Below are 27187 nucleotides of genomic sequence, written 5' to 3'. Positions count from 1 at the left end.
CTGGTTCCTGATTCCAGGTCCAATTCTTGGATCTTGACTTCTGCTCCAGATACTAGGCCAGACCACCACTGCTCCGACCACTAGCACTGACTGCCCAGGACTTGGTCAGAGACACAGAGAAGCCTTTAACTCCCTTCTCTATGCAATAAGTTTCTATGAGATTTGTGTAACTGATGACATTGTCTGTGTAGAGCAGTGGTTCTTAACCTTTACTGCAGCCTGCACCCCTTTGGTTCTCAAAATACGTTCTCGTACCCTTTATCAAAAATCAAAGTATGTTCTCGCATTGTTGAAGTAGGTCAGTTCTTTAAACCTAGATATATTTTTGTTTGTATATTACAGTAATAGTTTAAAAATGTATAATGTTAATAAATACATGGGTTTGATGAAATAGTTGTACTTACGTGCCTGTGCTTAATTTGTATTTTCGATGATTTACCTTCTAAAAAAATCTGGCATGTCTTGCACCTCCAGAAAGGGCATCTTGCACCCCCAGGGGGAGCATGCACCCCAAGTTAAGAACCACTGATGTAGAGGCTTCAGGTGTGCAGAATACCTCATTTTCTCCTTTCCCCCTTGAGATTAGTGCCATTCCCATCCCTGCTATAGTGTGACTGTATCTCTAGTGAACAGCAAGAACGAAAGACTGTAGAGTCTCAAGGTGGCCCGGGCATCATTAGACAACAATAAGAAACAAAAAATGAAAAGTATGACACCAATAACTCCAAAGTATATTATTACTAGATAAAAGGCCATGCTGTCATGTGGGTGTAAAGTGCAAAAAGGCCTAAATGGCTGAGAACTTAAAAATTGAACAATAATAGGCTGTGAACTGCAGTGATGATTTAACCTGGTGATATTCTAAACAAAAAAACTCCCAACCATCCTTGTAGCTGTTTCCATCACTTCCCCCTGACTCAACAGACACAATACATGCCTCAGAATGACAAGGTACTAACCTGGGATTAGGGCCCCTTTGGGCTCCAGAATCTTTTCCAGTTTCTAAAAATTATGTGATTTCAAGAAATTCAACCTTAACAAGAGGGGTTAAAAATGCTGTTGTGGTGGGGATGATTAAGGTATGGGTATGGTCATATTCAATTTTTCACTCTAATCTTGCCCAGGTCAGCAGTGAATGAAAGTCATTGCTAGTGAAAGTCATTGCTGTTCAGTGACCCACTTTATGTGACATGACTGATGGTCTCAGATCAGCTCCTAGAAGAGAAGATGATCACACGTGGCTCCTTATTGATAGTCTTAGCATATAAAGCCATGGAATTGTCTGAATGTGCATATAGACCGAATTTCCCTTTGCATTGTTTATGCCTGGGCTCTACTACATATCCCAGGGCTAAATACTCTCATATTGACATTACACCTAGCATCCCCCTGTATTTCAAATTTGCATTACAAATTTTCAAATGTGAATTTTTTTTTACTGGCATGACAAAATTTTCACACATTTCAAAAGGAATACAAGCTCCTGCACTACATCATGTAGTTGCCTCACCAACAGTGTTATCCGGGGGTGGGGGGGGGGGGTTTAATTCCCTTGCTGTTCGCCTTTTATTGCTCACATACCCACAGAGTACCATGCCATGCAGTCAGAGGGGAGGGACAATTTGCTCCCGTGCAATGCCCTGTGGACCTATTAATGTCCCCGCACCAGGGGCAGGACCCACATGTTCAGCACCTTGTCAGGCAGATCAGGGCAGCACCCTCCAGCCGCATTTAAAGCAGGAGGGGGACAATAGACTGAGGTGGGAAAGAGACAAAATCAAGGGGAAATAGCTCCTTCTTTGTAGGAAACGGCCTCCCCCAAGCCTGTAGGGGTCTCTGCAGCTGAACCTCCCCCCACTCATTGATCCACCCTCCCCTCCCCTCAGGCTGCCGCGGGCAGGGCGGGAGGCGGGGTAGAGAATGTACCCAGGCACCATAGAGAGTAGCCAGCAGCAGGGACGGAGCGTCGAGCTGCACGGCGGACAGGAGTGCGCTTCCCGCCGCCATCTTGACGCCGGGCACGAAGGCCCTCCCTCGGCTAGTTTCATAGCACACACCCTCCGCTCTGTGGCGTCGAAAGGGGCTGGAGTTTCACCGCCAATCATTTCACGCCAGAGGGAGGAGTAGGCGGTTTCCGGCCGCACGGGCCGCTCCGCACAGTGTCGCGCTTCCCCTGCCCTCACCTAAGATGGCGACTCCCCCCTCCAACCCTCCCTCGCGCGGCGGGGGCGGAGCCGGGCCCGCCCCCTGCCTGCCTGGGTGGGAGGGGGTGTTGTGTGTGTGTGCGTGCGGCAGGCGCCCGCCAGCCCCGGCCGTGACTGACACTCACACGCGCCCCGGCACGCAGCGAGCCCGGAGCCCCGTTCGCAGGGCCCCGCCGACACACCGACCTCGCGGCAGCAGCAGCGCCATGACGGCCAGGCGGGAGGTAGCGGCGGCGGCGGCCCGCGGCCCCGGCTCTGGCTCTGCCCGCCGGGCGCCCGGGGCCCCCCGGCTCGGAGCGGTGCTGCGGCTTCTGCTCGCGCTGATCGCGCACACGGCCCGGGCCGAGCAGGAAGGTGAGAGGCGCCCCCGCGCCGGCTCCCGGGCTCCGCCGTTACCGTTTGGGGCCTGGCCGCAGAGCGGGGCCCCGATCCTGGCAGCCTGCGCCGGGCCCAGGCTGGGGAGGGTCCCCCGGGGCGGTTGCTCAGGGGTTTGCTGGGACCCGGAGCGCTCCAGCCGCGGGCGGCAGCTGAGCCGGGGAAGCGGCTCCCGTCCCCCCTGGTGCCTGGGCCGCTGCCACCCTCGGCCGGGCCCCTGTGCGGGTGGGGGTGTCCCTTCGCAGCGCCTCGCTTCTCCTCCCGGCCGCTGCCAGCTCACAGGCTGGGGCTGGTCTCCCTGCCGCCCTTCCCGGACTGTCACTGCCGGTCTGACGCGCCCCGCTTCGGCCCGGGGGTCAGGCCAAGGCCAGGGCCCGGGCCGGGGGTCCGGGTGGGTGGGGGGGTGAGAAGCAGGGGTCAGGGCTGGCCGTTGAGGCTTGTCCGCAAGCTTTCGGGAGGCCGTTGACATTGAGGTGAACTTGTGAATGGGCTTCACCTCGGGACTTTCCCCTGAGGCAGTGGCAGGGGGAAGCTGGTGCCGCCTGGTAAAACACCTTCCCTTGCGGGCGCTTCCCCATGCTTCAGTTCGAAGGCAGCTGCCCATTATCAGACGCTTTTGCACAGATTACCCCCCCCCCCAACTGCTCCGCTAAGAGATTGACATCCACCCGTCCCCCAGAACTTTTGGCAGGCTGAACCTAGTCACTGTGTAGGATAGAGGGTATTTTTTGTTTGAGTTTGGTGAAATTCAGGAAAAGGCTTTTAAATTTGGTGTTTTGAAAACTCCTATACCACTTTTTTTTTTTGGCTCATTTTATTTCTAATATGGGTTGACCCGAAGTGCTATGTTTGTTTTGTTGGAGTTGCTGAGCTGTGCCTTCTCGTATGGTGGAGAGGACTAATGGAATAGGTAAAAAGGTAGTTGTCTTTAAGTGTCTGAAAAGTAACATTTAAATATCCGTGTTACTGTTTATATATAAACTGACATTGTGATGGCTTAGATGCTGAAGCAGTTCCTGGGTTAAGCAAGAAGTGGAGGTACACATACTGTACAAGGGATAGGGCAGAAATATGTCAGAATAGAAGCCCAGAAAGAGGGAGACTGGTAGAGAATTGGGAAGTACAAGCAGGTTGGGGGAACCCAGACAGGTGGCCTAGAGCCATAGTCTCCAGTTTTGAAGTGAGGAGAGAGCAGCATAGGTGTTTCTGCTGGAGAAATGGGGGATGGGACCCCAGTGTCATATACACAGAGATCAGCATATGTTTAGCTACACTTCCATTTCTAATCAAAGAATCAATTCTAATAATTACCTAATCATTTGTTTTTGTAGATTTTAAGGTGGCAGTGTTGATATGGCATGATAGTGACAGAATCACAGCAGAGAGCTGTCTGGATCCCTAGTGTTTGGGTTTAAAAAAAAAAAAGTGTAAGGAATGTAACATTTGAGTGTGGGGTGTTCATAGACCCAGCAGTCATAACTATGGTGTCTTCTCAGTCATTGGGTAGTTCAAATGTAGACACTTCCAAAATGTGGTTATTTCCGTGCCCGGTGTTTGGTTATAATCATTCTGGTGTTTTTTTGCTCACCTGTATCTAGACAGCTCTTAATTGAAATAATCTCCGAATGCGATACCACTGATCTGTGCCCTAGAGTTAGTGCCACCTTAAGACCACTATTTTATGTTGACTCTTTAGGAGGGCTGATAACCCTCAGTGTTTGAGCAATTCCGTATTGACATTCTTTAAGAAATAAATGCAGTCTGAGACTCAAGACCAAAGTTTGAGCAGGTGCAACTGAGTTCTTTCAAGAAAGTAGTATAACTGCATCAATAGTTAAACTGACAAGCACGTTTAACTTATGCCTATAAATGTACCCTAGCAATACTTCAGTCATCTCCACAGAGTGAATTTGACATCCATGCTCTCTAGAAGACTCCTTTTTGTTGTTTGCTTTTTTGCATGTCGCCTGGATTGGAAGCCCTGGATAAAGTGAACAATGAAGCTTTAAGGTTTACCTACCAAGAAAAACTCCTGGATACAGGACCTCTATCATATTTATGGGAATAAGCTATACTGCTACAAACACCTTTATACAGTTATAAACAGTGTCTGTAGTATCAGGTCATACTGCTTTAACTAGATTAGTTTCTAAACAAAACTAGTTATACTGATACAAAAATTGTGTAGCCCAGCCTTAAAGTGGATAGAAGTCCATATCCAGACTGAAACTGACTGATATCTGTCATTGTCATTACTACCCATATGGTTCTGAAGAACATCAGGGAGACTTTTCAGAATGCTGTTAATCTTTTCTTTCTTTTTTTTAATTGTTGTTGTTTGGGGAAGTAGCAGAGGGACTGGAATTGGTCAGCTGAGTAAGAAAATACTGAATTCACTCAGTTTGAAGATTCTGTCATCAGCCATAAGGACAAAAAACTTAAATTTAACTACTCTTCTTTAAAATTTTGCAGCTATCTGTAGTTCAGGCTTTCCTTTCTTATTGTTGTGAAAGTGTCCTACTCTACTGTCAAATGGCGATTTCAAGATCGTTTGATATCTTCCAGTTTTTTGGTTACTAACCAGTCAAGGTCTAAAACTTGGCAAGGCATAGAAGTGGTACTAGTCCTTGCTTTCAATATAAGTCCGTGCCTGATGGAAGTTTATCTAAGTCTGAGCCAGGCCACGTTCAGGAAGAGTTTTAGTGTTGCTTTCTAGCAGTTGATTTGGAACCTCTGCCATTCAGCGTATTGACAGCATTTTCCTCACCTTCAACTTGTACAGTTGTTTTGTATTTGTTCTCTTTGTATTCAATATATAACTTTTATACAAAAGCTGACCCTGGAAAACAACTTTCCAGAATAATGCAGCACAAAATCCCTGCTTTGCAACTGACTAATGGGCACCTGACTACTCAGTTACTTTAGATAAGCTATTACCAGCAGGAGCGTGGGGTGGGAGGAGGTATTTTTTCATGCTTTTTGTGTGTATATAATAAGATCTTCTACACTTTCCACAGCATATATCCGATGAAGTGAGCTGTAGCTCACGAAAGCTTATGCTCAAATAAATTGGTTAGTCTCTAAGGTGCCACAAGTACTCCTTTTCTTTTAACTTCCGATAGTTGTCTTTCCTGCCATTTCATAAGACTGGAGCAGAGAGAGCATGACTGTTAGGTAGCTGACAGGTTTCAGAGTAACAGCCGTGTTAGTCTGTATTCGCAAAAAGAAAAGGAGTACTTGTGGCACCTTAGACACTAACCAATTTATTTGAGCATAAGCTTTCGTGAGGTACAGCTCACTTCATCGGACGCATACTGTGGAAAATACAGAAGATGTTCTTATACATACAAACCATGAAAAAATGGGTGTTTACCACTACACAAGGTTTTCTCTCCCCCCCACCCCACTCTCCTGCTGGTAATAGCTTATCTAAAGTGATCGCTCTCCTTACAATGTGTATGATGATCAAGGTGGGCCATTTCCAGCACAAATCCAGGTTTTCTCTCCCCCCCCGCTCTTTTTCCCCCCCCACACAAACCCACTCTCCTGTTGGTAATAGCTTATTTAGTCCCTGAAAGTGTATCTCTTAAAGATGCTCTTTAGTGCTCACATTGGAACAGCTTTTATTTAAACAAACCTAACAACTGACAAGTCAACATGAGCAAATAATACCTTTGCATGTTTGACTTACTCTTCTAAAGTCCTTGATATTTATCTTTGAAAGATAGCAACTGGACATAAATGGAAGTTAAGATTACCATTAAAGATAGAAAAGATGGTCTGTACTGGGACCCAGAAAATCCTCTTCTGTTTTCAGTCCTGCTGAAGACTTCCCATGTGAAGTTGGGTGAGTCACTTTCTCTCTACGCTTTTGCTAACATCTATAAAAGGAGGAGAGTAATACTTCCTTACATCATAGGAGTATCATAAACATAAATTCATTAATATTAGTGAGGTGCTCAGATACTACAGTGATGAGTACCACAGAGAAAAAGCCTCTACAATGTTTAAAAAAAAATACTAAAACATTTTCATTCCTTTTTTTGTTATTTCTCGTATGCTGCTTTCAAAATTAATGTAAGGCACAATAAAATAAACTTACTTTAACACTAAAGTTGTGACCCTGATAGTCCAAAATATAATCTGGTATAGCAAACTCAACATTGAACTCAAAGGATGCTTATTCTGTTACACTGAATTAGCACACCAAAATAATAAACAACATGAGGCAAACAACTGTTAGTGAAGCAGAGTGGTACATTTTTTACCCTGTCACTGAGAAATTATAGATAATTGGAAAGCTAAGTGGTTTGTGCTACATCTTGCTGTTTTAATGTATGATGAAAGTTAAGAACTGTCAGCCAAGGAAGTTTGTCATTTCTATTTGTATCAATAAGAAAGGAATAGTAAGTGGTTAGGTCATGGTTGTCATTTATCGTTACTGGTTCTGTTAACCCATATTCTTTCGTTGTTAGCCCAATTAAATATGGTAGACAGTGTAGTCATAAGAATAGCCATACTGGATCAGACCAATGGTCCATCTGGCCCAATATTCTGTCTTCTGACAGTGGCCAAGGCCGGGTGTTCAGAAGGAATGAACAGGTAATGATCAAGTGATCCATCCATTGTCGCCCATTCCCAGCTTCTGGCAACAGTGGCTGGGGACACTTCCAAGCATGATTTTGCATACCTGCCCATCCTGGCTAATTGCCGTTGATTGACCTATCTTCCATGAACTTACCTCGTTATTTTTTGAACCCTATGATAGTCTTGCCCTTCACAACATCCTCTGGTAAAAAGTTCCACAGGTTGACTGTGCGTTGTGTGAAGGAATACTACTATTTCTTTTCTTTTTTTTTTAACCTGCTGCCTATTAATTTCATTTGGTGACCCCTAGTTCTTGTGTTATGTGAAGGAGTAAATAACACTTCCTTATTTGCTTTCTCCGTACCAGTCATGATTTTACAGACCTCTGTCATATCCCCTCTTAGTCATCTCTTTTTCCAGGCTGAAAAGTCCCAGTCTTATTAATCTTTCCTCATATGGAAGCTGTTCCATATCCCTAGTCATTTCTGTTGCCCTTTTCCATACCTTTTCCAATATTCAACATAGTCTAGTGGATAGGGAGTCAGGAGCCCTGGATTCTACTCCCAGCTGACATGATGTGTAGCGTTTGGAAAGTCATTTCACTTAGATATCTGTTTCTCCTTCCATCTTTTGTCTTCTATGTATAGGCCCCAAGCCTGCAATTCTTTGCATGCAGGCAGACTGCTGTGCTCATGGAGCACCATTAAAGTCAACAAATTGCAAGTTCTGGGCCTTAGGCTGTAAGTTCTTCCGGGAAGTCTTTCATTATTATGTTTGTATAGTGCAGTGGTTCCCAAACTGGGGTTCGTGAAATGTTACAGGGGGTTCTCGGGGGGGGGGGGGGGGAATTCCCTAATGGTGGACAGAGCTGTCCCTAGGCACCCCAGGCAGCACGGCGCCAGCAGCCCGGAGCCCCTGGACTTCCAAGAGCTAAGCCGATCAAAGCAAGCGTATCTATCACATCGAGGAGATTTAAACTTCAAGACTCCTTATAAGAAATGGAAAGGAAGGTGGATATTTTTTGCTGTTTTTAAAATTAAATGGACAGCTAGTATTGTTTTTAAAATTATTATGGCGAACAAGTTTAAGCTTTGTTGTAACGTGCGTTGTTTGCCTGGACTGCTCAAGACCTGAATGCTTGTGTAGGAGGAACTCTTCGAGTTGGCTTCTTAAATACCTTCATGCTGTTTCACATCTGATACTCCTTGATGAAACATAGGAGCCTTGTCTTATAACAGGCTTATTCAAAGTGATACAAGCTATGAAAGTGAGATCTTGGAAGAGTGTTGCTGTTTTCATAATGTAATAAAAATACTGTAATGATAGATAATTAATAATAAATTGTGTGTAATAAGCATGTCATAAACAAATTTTATATTTTCAAGATCACTGCTTTTATAATTTATACTCGGGTAAAGGAGAAAATCCCTGGAAATATTCATTTTTAGGAGGGGGTTTGGAAGACTTGACGTTTTCTGTGAAAGGGGTTCACAGGTTGTTAAAGTTTGGGAACCACTGGTATAGTGCCTAGCAAAGGTCCCAAACTGTGCTCAAGCCTGTATGTGGTGTTGTAATACAGTTAATATATATTGATGTTTTTAGTTTTAATCAACATGACGTCCAAGTCATCAGTATTGCAATATTTTTGAATTATCTGCATTGAGCCATTTGGATAACTTTAATTAAGGTATTGGCTGAATGCAGTACAATTTCATATAAAAGTTCATGTTGGGTATCTATTGTACAACATATTTGGCTAACTTTTAAAGTGCAGTTCTGCTTCAAAACATGACTTGGCTTTTGGTTCCATATTTGTGTTCTCTCAGTGATTCCCAGATGAGATCCACTTAGTTTACAAGTACAAAGATTACGTTTCCTACTATAAGCTCTGCAACTCAGTCTGGAATCTGAAAACGAAAGATGGGCTTTTGTGGACAGGCAGGCGAGATTGGGAGGGGAATGAATCATGATATTCAAAATATTATAATATATATTCAAATATTATCAGATTTAGCAATTCCTTCCTTGGTACAAATCATCATCCTTACAGAAATCATGAATTTTGAGGAGAATTGAATCCACCTCTTGTACAGCCCAGGTGAGTACCCTAACCGTTGGAGTAACAGTTATAAGAGAGGCATACCACCCCTCCCTTCTTCAGTGTTTCATGTGGATGGGTGGGGGGAGGATTAGCACCTAACTCTTTAAGGAATTCAGGAAAAGATTTAGAACTGTGAATTCTAAGCAGAGATTGGTGTCTCCCTCTGGCTTATATCTCAGTGCCTAACTGACTTGAAGGATAGGACTTAAGACTCACCGCCTTCTAGTCATTTTCTACTGGCTAGCTCCACGTGCAATGGACTGGCTTTTGTGGATTCAGTTTTTAAGCACCTAACTCTCCCCAAACATTGTGTTAGGGAGCCAGGTAGGTGTCAAACTTGGGGCTGTGGATTCCACTGGGTGGCAAATCACCTAGAAGCTAGATGTGGCAATGCCTAAGTTCCTTTGGTGGATCTAGCCCTTAGATCCTCATTTGATGCTTCAGACACTACAGAAACGACAGTGGTTTCAGCTATCACAGTAGGTCAAGATGCATGGCTTAGGCTACATCTACACTAGCACTTTTGTCAGTATAACTTATGTCACTAACGGGTGTGAAAAAACACACCCCTGAGCAACATAAGTTACACTGACAGCACTGTCTACACCACTGCTTCTATGTTAACTGGAGACACTCTCCTGCTGACATAGCTACCGCTGCTCACTGGGCGTGGGTTTAATTATGTTGACAGAGAGCGCTCTTCGCATGAGCATAGAGTGGCTACCTGGGAGATACTACAGCTGCATTGGTGCAGCTGAGCTGCTTTAAGGTCTGTAGTATAGACATGGCCTTAGATGATCTCATCTTCCACCTGAAACCAGAGCACATGTGGAAAAACTTTCATTCATAGATGATGGCTTGCTCAGTGCAAGGACTGATAGTCCTGGAGAAGATTAGATGCTAGATGAGCAGCTAGATTGCTAGGGGATTATTAACCCTCAAGGAGACAGTTTGGAGCTCTTGTCTTTAATTATTGTAGACAGCAATACACTTCATCATCAGTTTGTATTTCATTCAGAGATGCTTTTGCACAAACAACTTCCAGTTCAACAGCAGTGGAGGCAAAAGAGCTTCAAGCAAATAAAGGACAAATAAATCATACCCTTTTCTTCTGTGTCAGGTTTTAGACCACAGTTTTGATATGAGGTTCCGGAACTGCAAATTAATCTTAAACTATTCGCCCTCCTCCTTCCACACCTTTGAGCATCAATTTTCTCACTCCAGTAACTCTGGTTTCATCCATAAAGACAAGTGGATCCAGGAAGTAGTACATATAATTTGACACCATACCACCCCTTCCCTATCTCATCAGGAATCCGCTCACAAGAACATACTAAAAGCAGAGGTTCACTTGTTCGTAGAAGTAGGGGTCATACAGGAAGTTCTAAGGGAATTCAGGGGAAAGGGATTCTTTGGAATCAGAAATTATCTGAAAGCATCTTCAACCTGAGAGCGCATATCTCCTTCGTGAAAAAGTTCAAATTGTGCATGCTGACTCTACCATTAATAATTCCCTCCCTACCCACCCAAGTTTGTTTTGAGCTTTCTGTTTGAAAAAGGATGCATATTTCCCACATCTTTCTGGCTTTCACATTGCAAATACCTTCATTTCTTTGTGGGGAGGAATAGGGAGGGAGGAAGATCACTATCTGTATAGAATCCTTACATTTGACCCTTTTATCACCCCTTGTATGTTTACAAAATACTTAATTGTGGTGGCAGCACATCTAAGAGAGGGTGTACATGTATCACTTAGTTACGTGACACACACATTAAGGGATCATAAGAGAGCTTGTCCAGTGATACGACTTGCACCTGCTTCCATTGGGAGAAACTGGGACTTAGAATAAATTGGGGGAAAAAATCATGCTTCCTACTCAAAGAATTCCCTTCATTAGGGAAGATCTGAATTCACAAGCAGGCAGAGCCTTCCTACCAGAAGAAAGATTCCTGAAAATTCAGTTAGCTATACTCAGGCATCAAGACTTCTTACCAGATAGTAATGTTGTTCTTCAGACTGATGGGGCTCACAATCTCAGTTACACTTACAAATCCCATCTATGCTTGTCTCAAGATGAGAGTTCTGTAGCAATGGTTAGCAAAACATGATCTCTGAAGCTCAGACAACATGTTCTCAAAGTTGACTCTCCCAAGAGAAGGGTTGCAGTGTCCTGAAAGAGAGAGAGAGCATCAATCCCCTGTTTTATCTACAGGTATCGCCTTCAGAGCCTCCAACTTTGGGAGGAGAGCCTATTTCAACAAATTACTAATTCATTGTCATCGGGCTGTGTGGGGAAAAAATACATACTAATAATGAGGGCAATTTACTGCGCTCTCAAAGTTTTCCTTCCTTACTTGTAAACAAGTAGAGGAGGTCATTCCACTCAGCTGTGCAGAGAAGCAGTAGCACCGTGGAATTGGTGTATCATCACACTTTACCACATATCTCTACATCAGGTGGGCAAAAGCAACAACCTGGCAGGTCAAATGAGCTGGAGCAGACGAGAACAGCATGAATGGTCTGTAAACACACCACCAGATGACATCTTTGCATGTCTGTGGGTTATCTGTAAATAGATCTGTTTGCAGCAAAGCACAATGCCAAGTGCCCAGTGTTCTGCTTGAGAGCAGGAGAGCATTCCTTTTAGGATGCATTTCTACTCAACTGGTTTCCTCTCATCCAAAAAGTAACACAGAAGATAAAGCAAGACACAGTCAATAATAATATGGTTATGACAGTGGTTTCCAGGCTTCCTTCATCTCTCCAGAGGAGTATATTTATTTATTTATTTACTTGTATTACTGTAGCACCTAGGAGCCCCAGTCATGAACCAGGACCTCATTGTTCTAGGTGCTGTACAAACACAGAACAAAAAGACTGTCTTTTCTCCCTATCACCTGTTGTCTCAGAACAGCCAGATTTATCACTGCAATCTTCCATTCAGTACACCTGATAGCATGGGCCATAGGACGTCTCTAGATCTGTTAGTTCGGTTGCCACGTCTTGATATATTTCCTGAAACAATCAACTCACAAAGTCTACGAAGTGAAAAAGGCTTACAGTTTGGGCATCCAATAACATAGTCCCAGCTTCAGCTCCAATCCAGTCTCTGTGTGCGTTGCTTGGAACTTTCTGATATCTGCTTATTGTCTGTGAAAATTCATTTAGCTGTCATATGTGCTTACCACATACTCATTGATAACAGAACTGTATTTACTCATGGCACAGTAAAGAGATTTATGAAAGGTCTAGTAAGCATCTATCCTCTAGTCAAAGGTTCAGCTCCATCATGGGAACTTAATTTAGTGCTTACTCAATTTATGGAGCTGCCCTTTGAGCCTCTGAATGTTCACTGTTTGTCTATCAATCAAAACAGCATTTATAATAGCCATAGCATCTGCCAGAAGAGTACGCAAACTGCATGCTGATGACTGATGTGACCTTCACAGTTTTCCGCAAAGCCAAAGTTGTTCTCCATCCCCATCCTAAATTCTTTCCCAAAGTAATAATTGATTTCCATCTCAGCCAATCATTTATCTAACAATATTCCTTCCCAAACATCATGTAAACATCCACATACCAGATACTAAAAGCTTTCTACCTAAATAGAATCAAAGCATTTTAAAAAGTCACAAAATCTTATGCACAAAATAAAAGGCAGACCATTTCTTCAAAAACTATCTAAGTGGGTTATGCTGTGCATTGAACAGAGCTACAAATTGGCCTCTGTTCCTCTCCCTTTCCAGATAGGGGTTAGAGCCCATTCCACAAGGGAAAAAATGGCCTCTGTGACATGGCTTAAGCATATTCCTGTTGTGGAAATCTGCAGAGCTACAGGATGGAGCTCTAGCCATGTGTTTACAAAATGCTATGCACTAGACCAGAGATTGGCAATCTTTGGCCCGCGGCCCGCCAGGGTAAGCCCCGTGGCGGGCCAGGCCGGTTTGTTTACCTGCCACGTCTGCGGTTCGCCGCTCCAAGTCAACAGGGGCTGCGGGAAGCGGTAGCCAGCACATCCCTCAGCCTGTGTCACTTCCCGGAGCCCCCATTGCCCTGGAGCGGCGAACCGCGGCCAAGGGAGCTGCAATCAGCCGAATCTGCGGACGCGGCAGGTAAACAAACCGGCCCGGCCTGCCAGGGGGCTTGGCCCGGCCTGCCAGGGGGCTTACCCTGGCGGGCTGCGGGCCAAAGGTTGCCAATCTCTGCAGCAGACCTAGCATTCTGATCAGATGTTCTGTTTAGTAGAGCATTACTTCTGTCATTGTTTATTTAGAACTCCTTGTCTCCACCTTCCTTGCATGACAGTACTGTTGATCAAACTGTCCCATAAGTGGAAATGTACAGAGGCCACTTAAGAAGAAATGAAGATTATTCACCTGTAACTGGACTTCTTTGAGATGGACTTTGCATATTCACACTTCCTGCCTACCTTCTCCTCTTCCTCAGAGTCCTAATTATAGTCTTGGATCTGAGAAGGTGGTGGTAGGAGCAGAGGTGACTGGAGTACCTTGCCTTCAGTGTTTAGGAACAGTGAAGGAAGGTGCACAAGTGTGCTCCAGTGGGCACCACTACAAAACATTCCAGGTCCCAGGCTCCATTGCAGGTGCATCCAATAAGTAGGAATGTGCAGAGACCACTTGAAGAACTCCAGTTACAGTTGAGTAACCTTCATTTAATCTAGCCTGACCACCTGCCTAACATAGTAGGCCGTGGAATTTCACCAAGTGAAATGGCGTTGGTGAAACGATTACTGTGTCCAGTTTTGGTATCAACACTTGAATTTTTTTTTTCCCCAATTGGAAAGAATTCAGAAAAGAAATGCAAGAATGATTTTGTGTTCTGAAAAACTAGTCTTTTAGGGAGACTTAAGATACATAGATCTTATCTAAGATGGTTGAGAAGTGATTTCATCATGATCTAGAAGTACCTACCTAGGGAAGAGATTTCTGATAGAGGGCTCTTTAATCGGACAAAGGCATAGGAAAATCCGATGACTGGAAACCGAAACTAGACAAATTCAGACTGGAAAAAAGGTGCATGTTTTGAACCATGAGGTTAATTAATCTTTGGAACAATTTAGTAAGGGATGCAGGGAATTCTTTCACTTGAAACCTCTAAATACAGATTAAACCAATTTCTAAAAGGTGCTTTAGTTCAGACAGAAGTTATGGTCTTGACACAGTAATTACATGGCCTTTGTTATGTAGGAGGTCAGACTGGATGATGATGATAGTTGCGTCTCATTTTAAAGTTTTACTCTATAAAAGGGTCTGATTTTTTGGGAAGGTGTTGTACATCCACCTTTGAGAATCTGTCTACTTTAAGGTTTCTCAGGCAGATGGACTCAATTTGAATTCTTTTCAGTTAAACACATTGGAACTTCCAAATATATATTGTGCTCTCTTAACTAATATTTGTGGTTTGTTCTTTTCCAAAAGCCTATGATGATCTCTCCTTTTGTATGCTTCCTCTTGTTTTGCCCTCATCACTTTTTCTGTTCTTGTACTCCCCCATGCGCTCTCTTCTCTGATCTTATTACATGTTTCAGCCCGCCTCTTCCTACTCATCTGTGCTTCCACGGTACAAGGTATTTAGTCACTTTGCTAAACAATATCTAGGTAATATTAATGCACTTTCCAAAAGGAAGGCTTTTTCTGCTCTTTATTTATTTCTGCTTTATTTCTGCCCCATCCCCTGCTCTGCCTCTTCTCCCGGAGACCTTACCCCCCCATTGCTCACTCTGCCCCCCTCTTGCGGGACTCACCTGCCGCCTGCAGAGCCAGGCCGGGAGGAGCTGGTGTGGAGCCTTCCCGCCTGCCCAGTTAGGACACAGCGGTCAGGCTTTGACTTAAAAAAGGAGAGGGGGTCTGGGGGCAATTGGGGCACAGTGGGGATGTCAGTCCCTGAAGCGAGGGGCCAGGAGGAATTGGGGAAAGGTCAGAATATGGAGCGAGGGGCAGTGGTGGCACTGGTACCTACCTCTCCCCCGGAGGCTGGAGCTTTGTGTCTGGGAGCCAGTTCTCTGTCAACTACTGACCAGCTCCTCCAGGTAGCAGCTGCTGCTCTTCCCTCTTGGTGGGGAGGCTGATTGCAGTTACTCTGGTAAACAACTTTTAGTGTGTGGGCAGTACTGACTGGAAACCGCCAGGTTCCCTTTCGGACTGGACTTTCTGGTCGAAAACCAGACACCTGGCAACCCTAACTGGGGAGGATGGGGCAAAGGACAGTGACAGCTTGGAGTGACTGTTGCTTTGCCCCTTTCACTGTTAAGTGATACGTTGTGAGTAACTCTGTTTCGACATTAGTTCCAATCAGTTATAACTGTGCAAATGAAAACAGTAGATTGGCAGAGGTATAACTGAAGGCCTAGTTTAGGTTACTGAGCCTTACTACTGGTGGTGATGCATAAAAAGTAAAAAAAAACTAGATCCCTGCGCTGATACAGAAGGTTATGTCTACAGAGCTGCAGGGCTCTAGTGACAACAAGTGAGACCAACAGGGTAACAGTCAGTGACCAGGCCAGGAACCACAGCGGTGAAAGCAGCAGCATGTCGGGCTGCTGCTCGCAGGAGCCAGCGCCCAGCCTGTGCAGCTCCTCCGGTGCGGCTGTGCTGCCCCCAGCCCTGCCTACTGGGACAGGCACCAGGCTCACTGGCAGCTGTCCCTGGTCACACTAGTGTGTGCATGCGACTTGCACACTCCCGGACAAGAGTCCCATCAATGTTGTACATTTGAATTCTCATCAGCATTAGGGGTCATCTGTGCATTGGAACAAAAGATCATCTAAGTATGGGTAAAAAGAAAGAGTACTTGTGGCACCTTAGAGACTAACAAATTTATAAGTCCTCCTTTTCTTTTTGCAGATACAGACTAACACGGCTGCTACTCTGAAACCTCTAAGTATGGGTAACAGTCAGTGAGAGCACTTAATCTCTTTCTACTAGTAGGCATACATAGTTCCTTGCAAACTCTTTTTTTGCCCAGCACATCATGTTAGTGGAATTTCTTGCTCTCTTTGAAGAGAAACCTTGGTACCCTTTTTCTAGCTCTTAAAAAGTGACAGGTGCCCCTAGGGTAGGGTCTGTTTGAACAGGGCCTGAGGCTGACTCACTTCCATTCCCCCAGGCTAGGTTAAAGTGCTCTTGTCCATCTCCTGTATGAATCAGGAGTGTGTTGGCACCTTCTGTTTATGGCTGGCTTTCAAAAACAGGTCTTTACTAATAGAACTACTAAAGCAAACCCTGATGCAAAGCTAAACTAAAAGTGGATGAGACAAGTGGACAAAATCCATGTCCAGCTACAGGAAAAAGAAATCATGTAACAACTCCCAGAAAGCATTCACTGAAGTAAAGAGCTACTGTATAAAAAGGAATAGCAAAAGGTGTCTGTCCTGCTTTGTCTCAATGTTTTTCTGTCTTGAGTTTCAAAACTAGTATGTACAAATTGTGATAAGACTACCACAAAACAAATGCATTGTTCTTAGTTATTCAACAAAAGTTACTTTGTTTCCAGGTTAACTTAATCTGTTTATATATTTATTTTTAAAAACCTAGTTGGTACACTTTTAGCCTTGTATAAAATCTCTACTTCAGTTGTAGATGGTTTAATTGTCACTGAGTATTTTCCACACAAGTGTTAGCCCTTTGCTGGAGAAGGGAGGGCAGGAAGGGGAGGGGGTGTTTAAGGTCATGGGGAAGTGAAAAGAGCAAATGAAAGTTCTATATGACATGAGTTTTTGGTCTCAGTCCAGTTCCCCGTGGATGTTTTGCAGGTGGTCTGTGATGCTCTCTTAATGTATATTTATAACCTTGGCCATGATGGTTCCATCTAGACTCCCTTTAGAGAAGATTTTGTTTTATCTGTGCACAGACCCCTGCAAAGGAAGAAAACCGGTCATCTGGCTACAAAATCAGCAAGAGCACCTCGTTTGAAAGGGACAGCTGGCTGGTCCTTTTCTGCCCCTAGAGCACTGTGAGGTGATGTAGGGGCAGAGTGACGTTCTGAATTCTCAACCCAAAATATTATGTCTTAGGAGACAGATAAAAGTTCAGGCTGGTTTTTGTGTTACTTGAATCAGTTGGCTCATCTCTAATGAGAGTAGGCCTTTTTTGAACAGCTTGCAGCAATCAGCTGCCTAATTTGTCTGTGTGTCTTGTGCCAGAATAAGCTTCTGTTCTCCAATGAAACTGTTGAAAAGTGGTTTTTACTGAAAGCATACAACTTTCAACACTATTTTCTGTTCTTGGAATTTCTAAGTTTTTTATGAAAAGTTTCACTGAGTGAGCATGGCAGTCATATATCCTATGTATATGTTTCATGGCATGCTGTCCATTTCTCCCAAGTGCAAACTCCTATCTTGTTTTCCTTCTCCTTCGTATCACTGCATATATTAGACACCTATTAAGACATATTACTTTTTCCCTTCAAGTATTCCACATGCTGCTCAATTTCCTTCTCGTAGGTTATCCATCATCCTATTAGTAATGTCTGTTCTATTGGGTGGACTATGGACTATAACTTTGTTCAAAAATCTCAGTGTTTCATTTGAGCAAGATCAAAGTGTACTTTATAGCTCATCTGAACCAAATAAGTTGTTTTTTAAAAAAATCTATGGTGTTTTTTTTCAAATCGAGTGGTCTCAATTTTTATACTTGCTGGGGGAAAGATTGGGAAGACTAATGTAGTCTGTTTCTTTGTGTCAGGTATTGTCAAGTCTATAAAACTTACTCATCCAGTTCTAGTTATACTAACATACTAATGTGTGCGAATGCATGCTATGAATCTTGATATAATGACAAGTACATAGCTATACAATGAATGACATTATTGAGCATATTGTGATTGGCTCATGGTTATAATTAGCTTGTAGTGAGCTTAGTCATAGAGAATGGGTTGGAAAATTTAATTTAAAAATTAATGTAGAGTACAAAAGATTTTTTTTTCTTTTTCATTGGCTTTTACCCATTTTGGTAAGTTAGGCATCATACTTCCAAAGTGACAAATTTGGAGATAATTCAGAGAACAGATGGTAACAAGTTTCATAAATAAGACTCATAAGGGAAAGGTTTAGAATTGGGAATGTAGTCATTCTAAAGAAAAGACTGAGGGGAGACACTCACTGATTTTATAAATATATAAAGAAAAATTTTAAAAAGAACACTGAGCAATTCTTCTCCCTAACATAAAAATAAAAGGTGGAACTAACATGATGCCTGCCTACCATTACTTTAATTACTCTGCTTGTATTTACTACATCTCTTTTTGTCATCCTTTGCCTCATGTATTTAGATCACGGAGATCAAAAACTAAAGTTAATTGCAAAAAGAAAAGGAGGACTTGTGGCACCTTAGAGACTAACCAATTTATTTGAGCATAAGCTTTCGTGAGCTACAGCTCACTCCATCGGATGCATTCAGTGGAATTCAGGTTTTCCACTGAATGCATCCGATGAAGTGAGCTGTAGCTCATGAAAGCTTATGCTCAAATAAATTTGTTAGTCTCTAAGGTGCCACAAGTACTCCTTTTCTTTTTGCGAATACAGACTAACACGGCTGCTACTCTGAAACCTAAACTAAATTGCTGTCTTTAGGCACCAGGAGGCATGATACATTTTAGAGGTGTTGGGCTGAATACAAACTTATTCAGTTTAGTATATTGGTTGTACAGTACAACTTTATAACTTTCTGGTGTTGGTTAGGAAGCTATGGTGCTAAGTGCTACCTTGTTTTGGAGGTTTTTTTTTTCCAAATTAACCCTTCTTCTGGTTTTCTGATGGATTATAGATCTGTATTATTTGTGTCCCAGGCCCAAGCATATTATGTTTTTTGTATGGGGCTGTCATAAATATAAAGGGAAGGGTAAACACCTTTAAATCCCTGCTGGTCAGAGGGAAAACCCTTTCACCTGTAAAGGGTTAAGAAGCTAAGACAACCTTGCTGGCACCTGACCAAAATGACCAATGAGGAGACCAGATACTTTCAAAGCTGGAGGGCCTGGGGGAAACCAAGGGTTCTCTCTGTCTGTGCTGTCTTTTGCCGGGACCAGAGCAGGAATGCAGGTCAGAACTCCTGTAAAGGGTTAATAAGCAATCCAGTTAGATATGTGTTAGATTCTGTTTTGTTTAAATGGCTGATGAAATAAGTTGTGCTGAATGGAATGTATATTCCTGTTTCTGTGTCTTTTTGTAACTTAGGGTTTTGCCAAGAGGGATTGTCTATTTTGAATCTGATTACCCTGTAAGGTATTTACCATCCTGATTTTACAGAGGTGATTCTGTTACTTTTTCTTTAATTAAAATTCTTCTTTTAAGAACCTGATTGCTTTTTCATTGTTCTTAAGATCCAAGGGTTTGGGTCTGTGTTCACCTATGCAAATTGGTGAGGATTTTTTGTCAAGCCTTCCCCAGGAAAGGGCGTGTAGGGCTTGGGGGGATTTTGGGGGGAAAGAAGTTTCCAAGTGGGCTCTTTCCCTGTTATATTTGTTAGACGCTTGGTGGTGGCAGAAATAAAGTCCAGGGACAAAAAGTAAAATAGTTTGTACCTTGGGGAAGTTTTAACCTAAGCTGGTAAAAATAAGCTTAGGGGTTTTTCATGCAGGTCCCCACATCTGTACCCTAGAATTCAGAGTGGGGAAGGAACCTTGACGGGCTGAAGACTATCTGTATTTGGTAAATGGTATTTCCTTACTAGGGAATGAGAGAGAGAAATATATTCACATGCATATTTGTATTAACTCCTACACATTTGATTTAGGGCAGGAAACAAGAGGTTGGTTGGTGGTGTTGGATAGTGCGGCCTGTAGCTGTATCAACCTGAAGGATGGTGTCATAGGCAAGAAATTACTTGTTTTTACCGTACTTCAAAGTAAGCTAGGACCTTACAATTAAAAAACACCAGGGTTCTTGACCCAAAGAGTTTACTGTCTAAACATGCGACATGACAAGGGAAGATCAAACAAGAGGGAAGTAAAAGGAATGACTTTCTGACCATCTACATCCTTTTATGGGCCTAATCACTGTAATATTTCAGTGTCTGGCAATTGTCACCAAATGAGTGTCTGATGGTTCAGCATGTCATGTTTAACATTTGTTTTTAAAGTTCAGAAATGACTGTTCCAAGTTGTGGAAAAGAGTGGAATTTAAATAATCACATGCAACAGCATATTTGCCAAACTAACTTGATGAGCTTTCTTACTTCAATATTATTTACTGAACAGAAATTCATGTCTCATTACTTAAGTGTTCATAAAGCAGCTTTTAGTATAAAAACATTGGATCAAAATTATGCAGTCCAACTGAATGTTAAATCACACCTTGTGCAAATATGTCTTTGCTCTGACAGATATTATGTATATTTAACAACTGTTAGACTACTAGATTTGTTTTCAAATGTTTAGAGATTTATTAAGATGTTTATGTATGCATAACATTTTTCCTGTGTTTTCTCTTTTGCCTTTTCCAGTAACATCACAATCAGTTGCTATGAGTGATTGTGGATTATTTCAGTTTCTCTGCGAAAGTATTGTTGGGACAGTAGAAAGTTAACTTAGAAGAAAGATATTTGAGTGACCTGAGGTGTATGAATATTAAGGAAGACAAAAAAAAGTTGCTTAATAGGAAAGCTGTCTTAAATGAAGAATTTAAGTTTTTTGAGGTTGCATCTTGAAGCATATCACTGAATGGCCAGCGTATATGGGCTACAATACTTTTACTAGCTGCTATTGCTTATGACATCACTTCTGTCAGTGATGTGCAGTTATCTACTTTACAGGAGACTTCCCCTGGCTAGACTAAAAATGGGCAAGCTGTCTGTAAAGGAAATTTTAAAATACAACTTCCCAGGACTCCTCATCTGAATTTAGTGAGTTCAATCAGAGTGGGAGTCTGAGAAGTTACATGCAACACAAATTTAATGTTGTTAAGCTGCAGTTATTCACTCAAGTTTTTTGCTTTGCTTTTATGAAAATGGAAACAAAGGTTTGAGAGTCAGTGAGTATGTCACCTAAAATAAAAGGTTTAACCACAGAAGCTTAACCACAGGCTGACTTGGGAGCCACCGCTGCTGTGAAGCACCGCTGCACAGTTTGGCTGCTGGCCGTGACTTCGCCTAGCTCTAACTGTCACTTGCTCTCTGAAAACATGTCTTGTGAAGTGATATAATGATGAAGGGCACTTTTATTTAAAATAATCACTCACTTAAACATAAAGCAGCAGATGTTGCAGAAGGTTTAAGATATATGAAATACAAAAATGACTTAGAGAGTGGCTGAGGAAGCTTGTGGGTTTTAAAGGAGAGCTGCCTGCACTCAAGCTGCTTGGTTGTAGGACTCTCTGACATAGTTATAGAGTGTGAGCTGCTGTGTGTTAAGTTACAGTAGTGACTTTTGGAAAAGTATCATAGAATCATAGAATATCAAGGTTGGAAGGGACCTCAGGAGGTCATCTAGTCCAACCCCCTGCTCAAAGCAGGACCAATCCCCAATTAAATCATCCCAGCCAGGGCTCTGTCAAGCCTGACCTTAAAAACATCTAAGGAAGGAGATTCTACCACCTCCCTAGGTAACGCATTCCAGTGTTTCACCACCCTCCTAGTGAAAAAGTTTTTCCTAATATCCAACCTAAACCTCCCCCACTGCAACTGCAGTACATTCTTTGTTTACGAATTTGAACCTCCTGAGGCTACAGTCATTTCAGCATGCAGTTCAGGACCTCTGATTTTTACGTGGCACATGCGTTGGGGGAAAAAAGAGCTCTTTGCCTCTTTTGCTGAGTTACGATGTATGTAGAAGGTGTGAAAGTGGTATTTTAATGGAAGGTAGGTGTTCCAGCATATGTTACATTATACTCGAGTCCTGTCTACCCTTTTTTTCCCCCCAAAGACTTTACAACTGGAGAATTTACATAAGTATGTCGTCACAGGTAACAAGCAACTAAAACTCGATTGAGGGGAAGGAATGTTCTTCTTCACAAATTCTTACAACAGTGTGTGTGTGTTTTTTTTTTTTTTTAACACAGTTGTAACTCAAATACTTGAAATTGTAGTGTGGAGTGTTGGATCTCTTTGCTAAAAATTCAGCCCAGCCTGATCTCTCACTTTGTCCCTCAGTTAAAAGCATAGAGCTTCAAAGCTACATGAAGTTCTCCAGGATAAATTTCTGGGTAGAGTATTGAAGACCAGATCTAAAATTCTTGTTATTGTGTTTAAAAATGGACTGGTTAAAAAAGCTTTTCTGTCAATGCTGTCTTTTTCTACTCACTACTGTACTTCCATTGCACCTCACCTTTAAAGTCCTGGATGGCCTGGGTGGGTTCAAGACATATACAAGTCAAAAATTATGGGTTACCTGAGAACTTATCTATTATACTTGAATTGGCAATTAGTTTGACTGGAAGACTCATGTTCTGAGTTACTAGGATTAAACTTTCTAGGACTGATGGTTGTAATTTCTCAGTTGAGATTCCACTGACTTTGCAATTAGGGATTCAGAGCCCAAGTCCTAATGAGCTTGATGATATGATATAGGAGCTAAATTAAATGGCTTTTGATTGATTTTTTTTTCCTTTGTAGTTTGTAATTTTGTAAATAAGTGCTTGATTGCTAGGATAGGCACTCTGTAATACAAAACAGAGTTAATAGATTAAGACAATTACTGCTTTTTTGTTTGCATATTTAACATAACTTAATTGATCTACACAGGAGTGTTTGGAAAACATCAAGGTTGTAACTCAAATACACAAAAGCAAGCTGACACTGGAATGACCTGTTCCCACTAATGCCACTGTTAAGATACTACAGAACACTTATGCTAAGATTAACTATTTGGAGCCCCACATAATACTGAAGCATACCAGGATGAGCTGGGCTGTATTTGCAGCCTTGTATTTGAAACTTTGCTTTTGAGTTCTAAAGTTTGGAGGTTGACAAAGCAATGCTGTAAAATGACATCCTGGGGTTCTGTATCCTCTTCTCACTTCACAAGTAAAAACATGTTGTTTCTAACTGCAAAGTTTATAAATTCAGCCTGTGAACTCAAAAGCAAACTGTGTTCTTTCTGTTATCAATAATAAAGATTCCGTAATTGAAATGCAAAATATTGTCAGTGTGTAAGGCAGGATAAAGTAGATTCTCTCTTCCATAACTGCACTGTGAGGAAAAACAGTATTTTGTTAGGTTTCAGACTAGCGGCCGTGTTAGTCTGTATTCGCAAAAAGAAAAGGAGTACTTGTGGCACCTTAGAGACTAACCAATCTACTTGAGCATAAGCTTTCGTGAGCTACAGCTCACTTAGCAAAATTAGCTGAAAGGGCTCTACAGAGTACATTAAAATACTACTTTTTACATAGCACTATATTTATAGACTAGACCTCTGAGACTTTTTATAAACTAAACTCCATAATTAGATTGAATAAATAAATTGGATAATGGTATATTTTGCTTTAGCTGCTGAAACAGAAGGGAAGGGCCAAGAAAGTTGCCTCAGTGGTCTAATGGCAACACATTATAGATCAGGGCTGACTTCTCGCCCTTGGCCCCAGTAGCTGAATATTGTGCAGTGAATCAAACTTTGAAGGGAGCTCGCCCGTGTTGGGGGGGAAAAAGTTAAACGCCGCCACCTTAAGAGAATTACCCCAGCAGGCATCCAGTGCAGTATCTTCTCCTTAGCGCTACGGAAAGCAAATCAATCTGGTTAGAGCTAATTGGGAAACCAAACTTCAGTTCTGCACAAATTTGAGTTTTTTAAATGTTTTTTTGTCCCAAATGGGATGAAAAACCACAATTTAAAATCACAGAACTGAAACTTAGCAATTTTTTTCATTTTGGAAATACTGAAATGCAGTATTTTTAAATGAAATCTGCTCCCTTGCATTTCCAGCTACCCACCTGCTTGGCTGCCTTGAAGGTGGTGACCCTGGAAGCCCTGGCAGCTGCTGACTCAAATTCATCGAGTCTGATCAGTTCAGCCACTGACTAGCTGCTGTGAGCGGCAGTGAAACTGATGATTTATTTATTTCAGTCTGCAGTTGGCAGGGTTTACAGCAGGGGTGGCCAAACTATGGCTCTTCAGAAGTTAATATGCAGCTCCTTGTATGGACACCAACTCTGGGGCTGGAGCTACAGGCGCCAACTTTCCAATGTGTCGGGGGGTGCTCACTGAACCCCTGGCTCTGCCACAGGCCCTAACCCCACTCCACCCCTTCCTGCCCCCTCCCCTGAGCCTGCCATGCCCTCACTCCTCCCCTTCCCCCCAGAACCTCCTGCAGGCCACGAAACAGCTGATCAGGATGGGTGGGTGCTGATTGGCAGGGCTGCCGGTGGGTAGGAGGCACTGCACATGTATTACTGTGGCTCTTTGGCAATGTACATTGGTAAATTCTGGCTCCTTTTCAGGCTCAGGTTGGCCACCCCTGGTTTACAGAGTTCCTGACTCCACGTTGGCCCCCTGATGGGCTGCCTTGGACCCAGGAAGCCTGGAAGTCGGACCTTCACTATTAGGCCTATTGGGCTGACCAAGAGCCAGGAATGGGAAGCCCTGGGAGCACTGCCTCCCAAGCTCTGAGGCTCATCCAGTGGGCTGAAGGGGAACCAGGATCCTGGGAGTGCTTGATGTGCTGCAGGCTACCAAGGGCCTTGGGAGCTGAGGTCCCCAACTCGTAGTGAGTCAGTGGATCCAGGTAGCCCGGTGGTCCGCAATTCCAAGGCACTCTGCATGGCAGGGTTGCCCTAGAACTAGGTGGATGAGCTAGGAGGAGACCAGGCAGGGTTTCATCAGAAGTCTGTCTGAATCAGTTTCCACAAAATATTTAGATTTTGATGAACCAGTGAAGTGTTATGGAAAAAATGTTTCAATTTTGCTGACCAGCTCTACTGCTGATATGAAATGAACCTCAAGTATTTGAGGGTTTTTGTCTTGAACTTTGCAGATACGACAGCTGTAATGCGCTCTGTTATTCACTACTCTAAAATCTTTTAGGATATAATGGAAGTCAAAATTAAGACAGACAACTGAAGTAGTTGAGTTCTAATTAGTTTTAAACTAGAAATTAAAGAATGATGCTCAGTTACCATTTTTCGTTATATTTCAGTGTCTGACCAGGATGATCACTACTGATGCTTATTGATTAAAAATAGCTAATCAGTGGCTATACTGCCATGGTCGTGCTTCCTTCATGAATAAGCAGCTTGGATGAATTGCTGACATTTAATTCAACCAGTCCTTCAGTTACACTAGAAAAATTGGATTCAGAACATAGAAAAACGTGGTGCTTGTACAGAGGACTTGGAATTGAGCGGTGTATCTTTGGTGGGATAGTCAGAGGGTTAGTCACTAAGACATGGTATTGAAGCTTTGGTTGTTGCCCCTCATCTTTCATAGCAAAAGTCTGGGATTTTCTTATGGGGGGTGCTGGGATTTTCATATGGTGCTGGATACTCATGTAACTTAAGGAACTGTAGCTTTCAAATAAACTGTTTGTGTAAGGCAAATATAACACTTCCAGTTACATTTGTTAATGTTATGGGATAAAGAATATTTCTCTCAGTAACTAGCTTTCCCTTTACTTCACAGCTTTCATCCAGTCGGATAGCATAATAGAAGTGCTGCGTTTCAATGAAGGAGGCTTATTGCAGGTAAACAGTCATAAAATAAGAACATATCAGTTTAAAGTTTTAGATCACCTCTGTCTTTTATCAATTCTGTAACTTTCATCCCTTTTTCAGCTTGCTAGCTGTTGTTCAATGTCTCTTGGTTTAGTGGATCTTGATTTAAGTAAATTAGGAAGTACCGCTAAAACTGTAGATTTTCTTAACTGACTTTATGAAATCTTCAACATATTTTTTCTATTGTCTTGCTGCAAGCCAATAGAAATAATTAAACTGCATTGTATGAGCAGTATTATTCATTTGAATGGAACATTAGATACGGGCATCGCAAAGTCTGTATGTACACTAGGCATAACTTTTGCTAACGTTGCCCACCAATACTACCACTTTTTCAGCCCATTGGTGGTAGCAGAGTGAGTGGGAGAGGGATGAGGGGGACCATTAGTGTAGAGAGGTTTCTAGGTAGCTGGCACTGTTATCAGTCCCTGTGTCATGTGCACCTGCTCCGAGCAGGGCTTAAAACATCATTGGCTGCCAGTACCTTGTTTGTACTACCACTCCTACCTTTACTGCCACCAGTCGAGCTTAAGTGATAGTAGCTTAGGTTACTTTGCATTTGGCAGGGCTGTTTGAGTTCCTTGTTTCTTGCTCCTGCAACCTTTTGATGGTAACTGGCCTACTGTATACTGCCTTAGTGCCTGCCATTATGTCCAAAAATAACAGTAGTGCCTTGGCTTGATTCAGCTAAATTGATCAGCAATGAAATTGCTAATTTGAGATTTAAATTGTCATTGGACTTTGGTGTTAACACCCTTGACGAACAAGGTTGTTCATGTTTCTCTAAGTTTTTGTTTCAGGCGGTCTATAGCTCATCCATTTTGAAGGTTGTTTTCACAACCATCATGGGTAGAAATCTAATCTAAGGTCTCATTTAAAAAAAATGATGAAGCACAATCTAGTGGCAAGTGATACATGTGCATAATTACATTTATACACGGGGCTCTGCCTAATGTGCAAGGCCTTGTGTGTGTGAGAAAGTTGCACTAATTTAACTTAAGGTATGATTTAAACGAAAATCAGTTTTAAATAGGTACAAACCCCCTGTGTGGATACTCTTATTTTGATTTTAGTGACTTAATTTTGTCTTGCTTAAAATGATTCTTTAATTGAGTTAAGGTAAACAGAAATAAACCTGATTTAAACTGAAATAAGTGACCTTACAAGGGTTTGCACTAGTTTAACTAAATAAGCCAGGTTAAAATCATACCTTAAACTAAACTTGTGCAACCTTTTTATATAGGCAAGTCCCATGTTTCTCATT

General features: G+C 42.5%; 1 protein-coding gene across 2 annotated transcripts in view; it reads left to right on the top strand.

Moving 5' to 3' along the window:
- The first annotated feature begins 2188 nt into the window (after nt 1-2188).
- Nucleotides 2189-27187, top strand: part of TMEM131 (transmembrane protein 131) — a 185657-nt gene continuing 160658 nt past the window's right edge. Inside the window, exons 1-2 of one of the 2 annotated variants that reach the window (XM_048858428.2) lie at nt 2189-2558; nt 25832-25893. In XM_048858428.2, the coding sequence (XP_048714385.1) occupies nt 2189-2558; nt 25832-25893 (432 nt within the window). The remainder of the gene's footprint in view (nt 2559-25831; nt 25894-27187) is intronic. The other variant, XM_048858431.2, reaches the window with a different exon arrangement.

This window comes from Caretta caretta, chromosome 1 (genome assembly GCF_965140235.1).
Source record: "Caretta caretta isolate rCarCar2 chromosome 1, rCarCar1.hap1, whole genome shotgun sequence".
Classification (NCBI taxonomy): Eukaryota; Metazoa; Chordata; order Testudines; family Cheloniidae; genus Caretta; species Caretta caretta.
The sequence above is the reverse complement of the archived record's forward strand: the minus strand, read 5'-3'. Positions and strand labels throughout refer to the sequence as shown.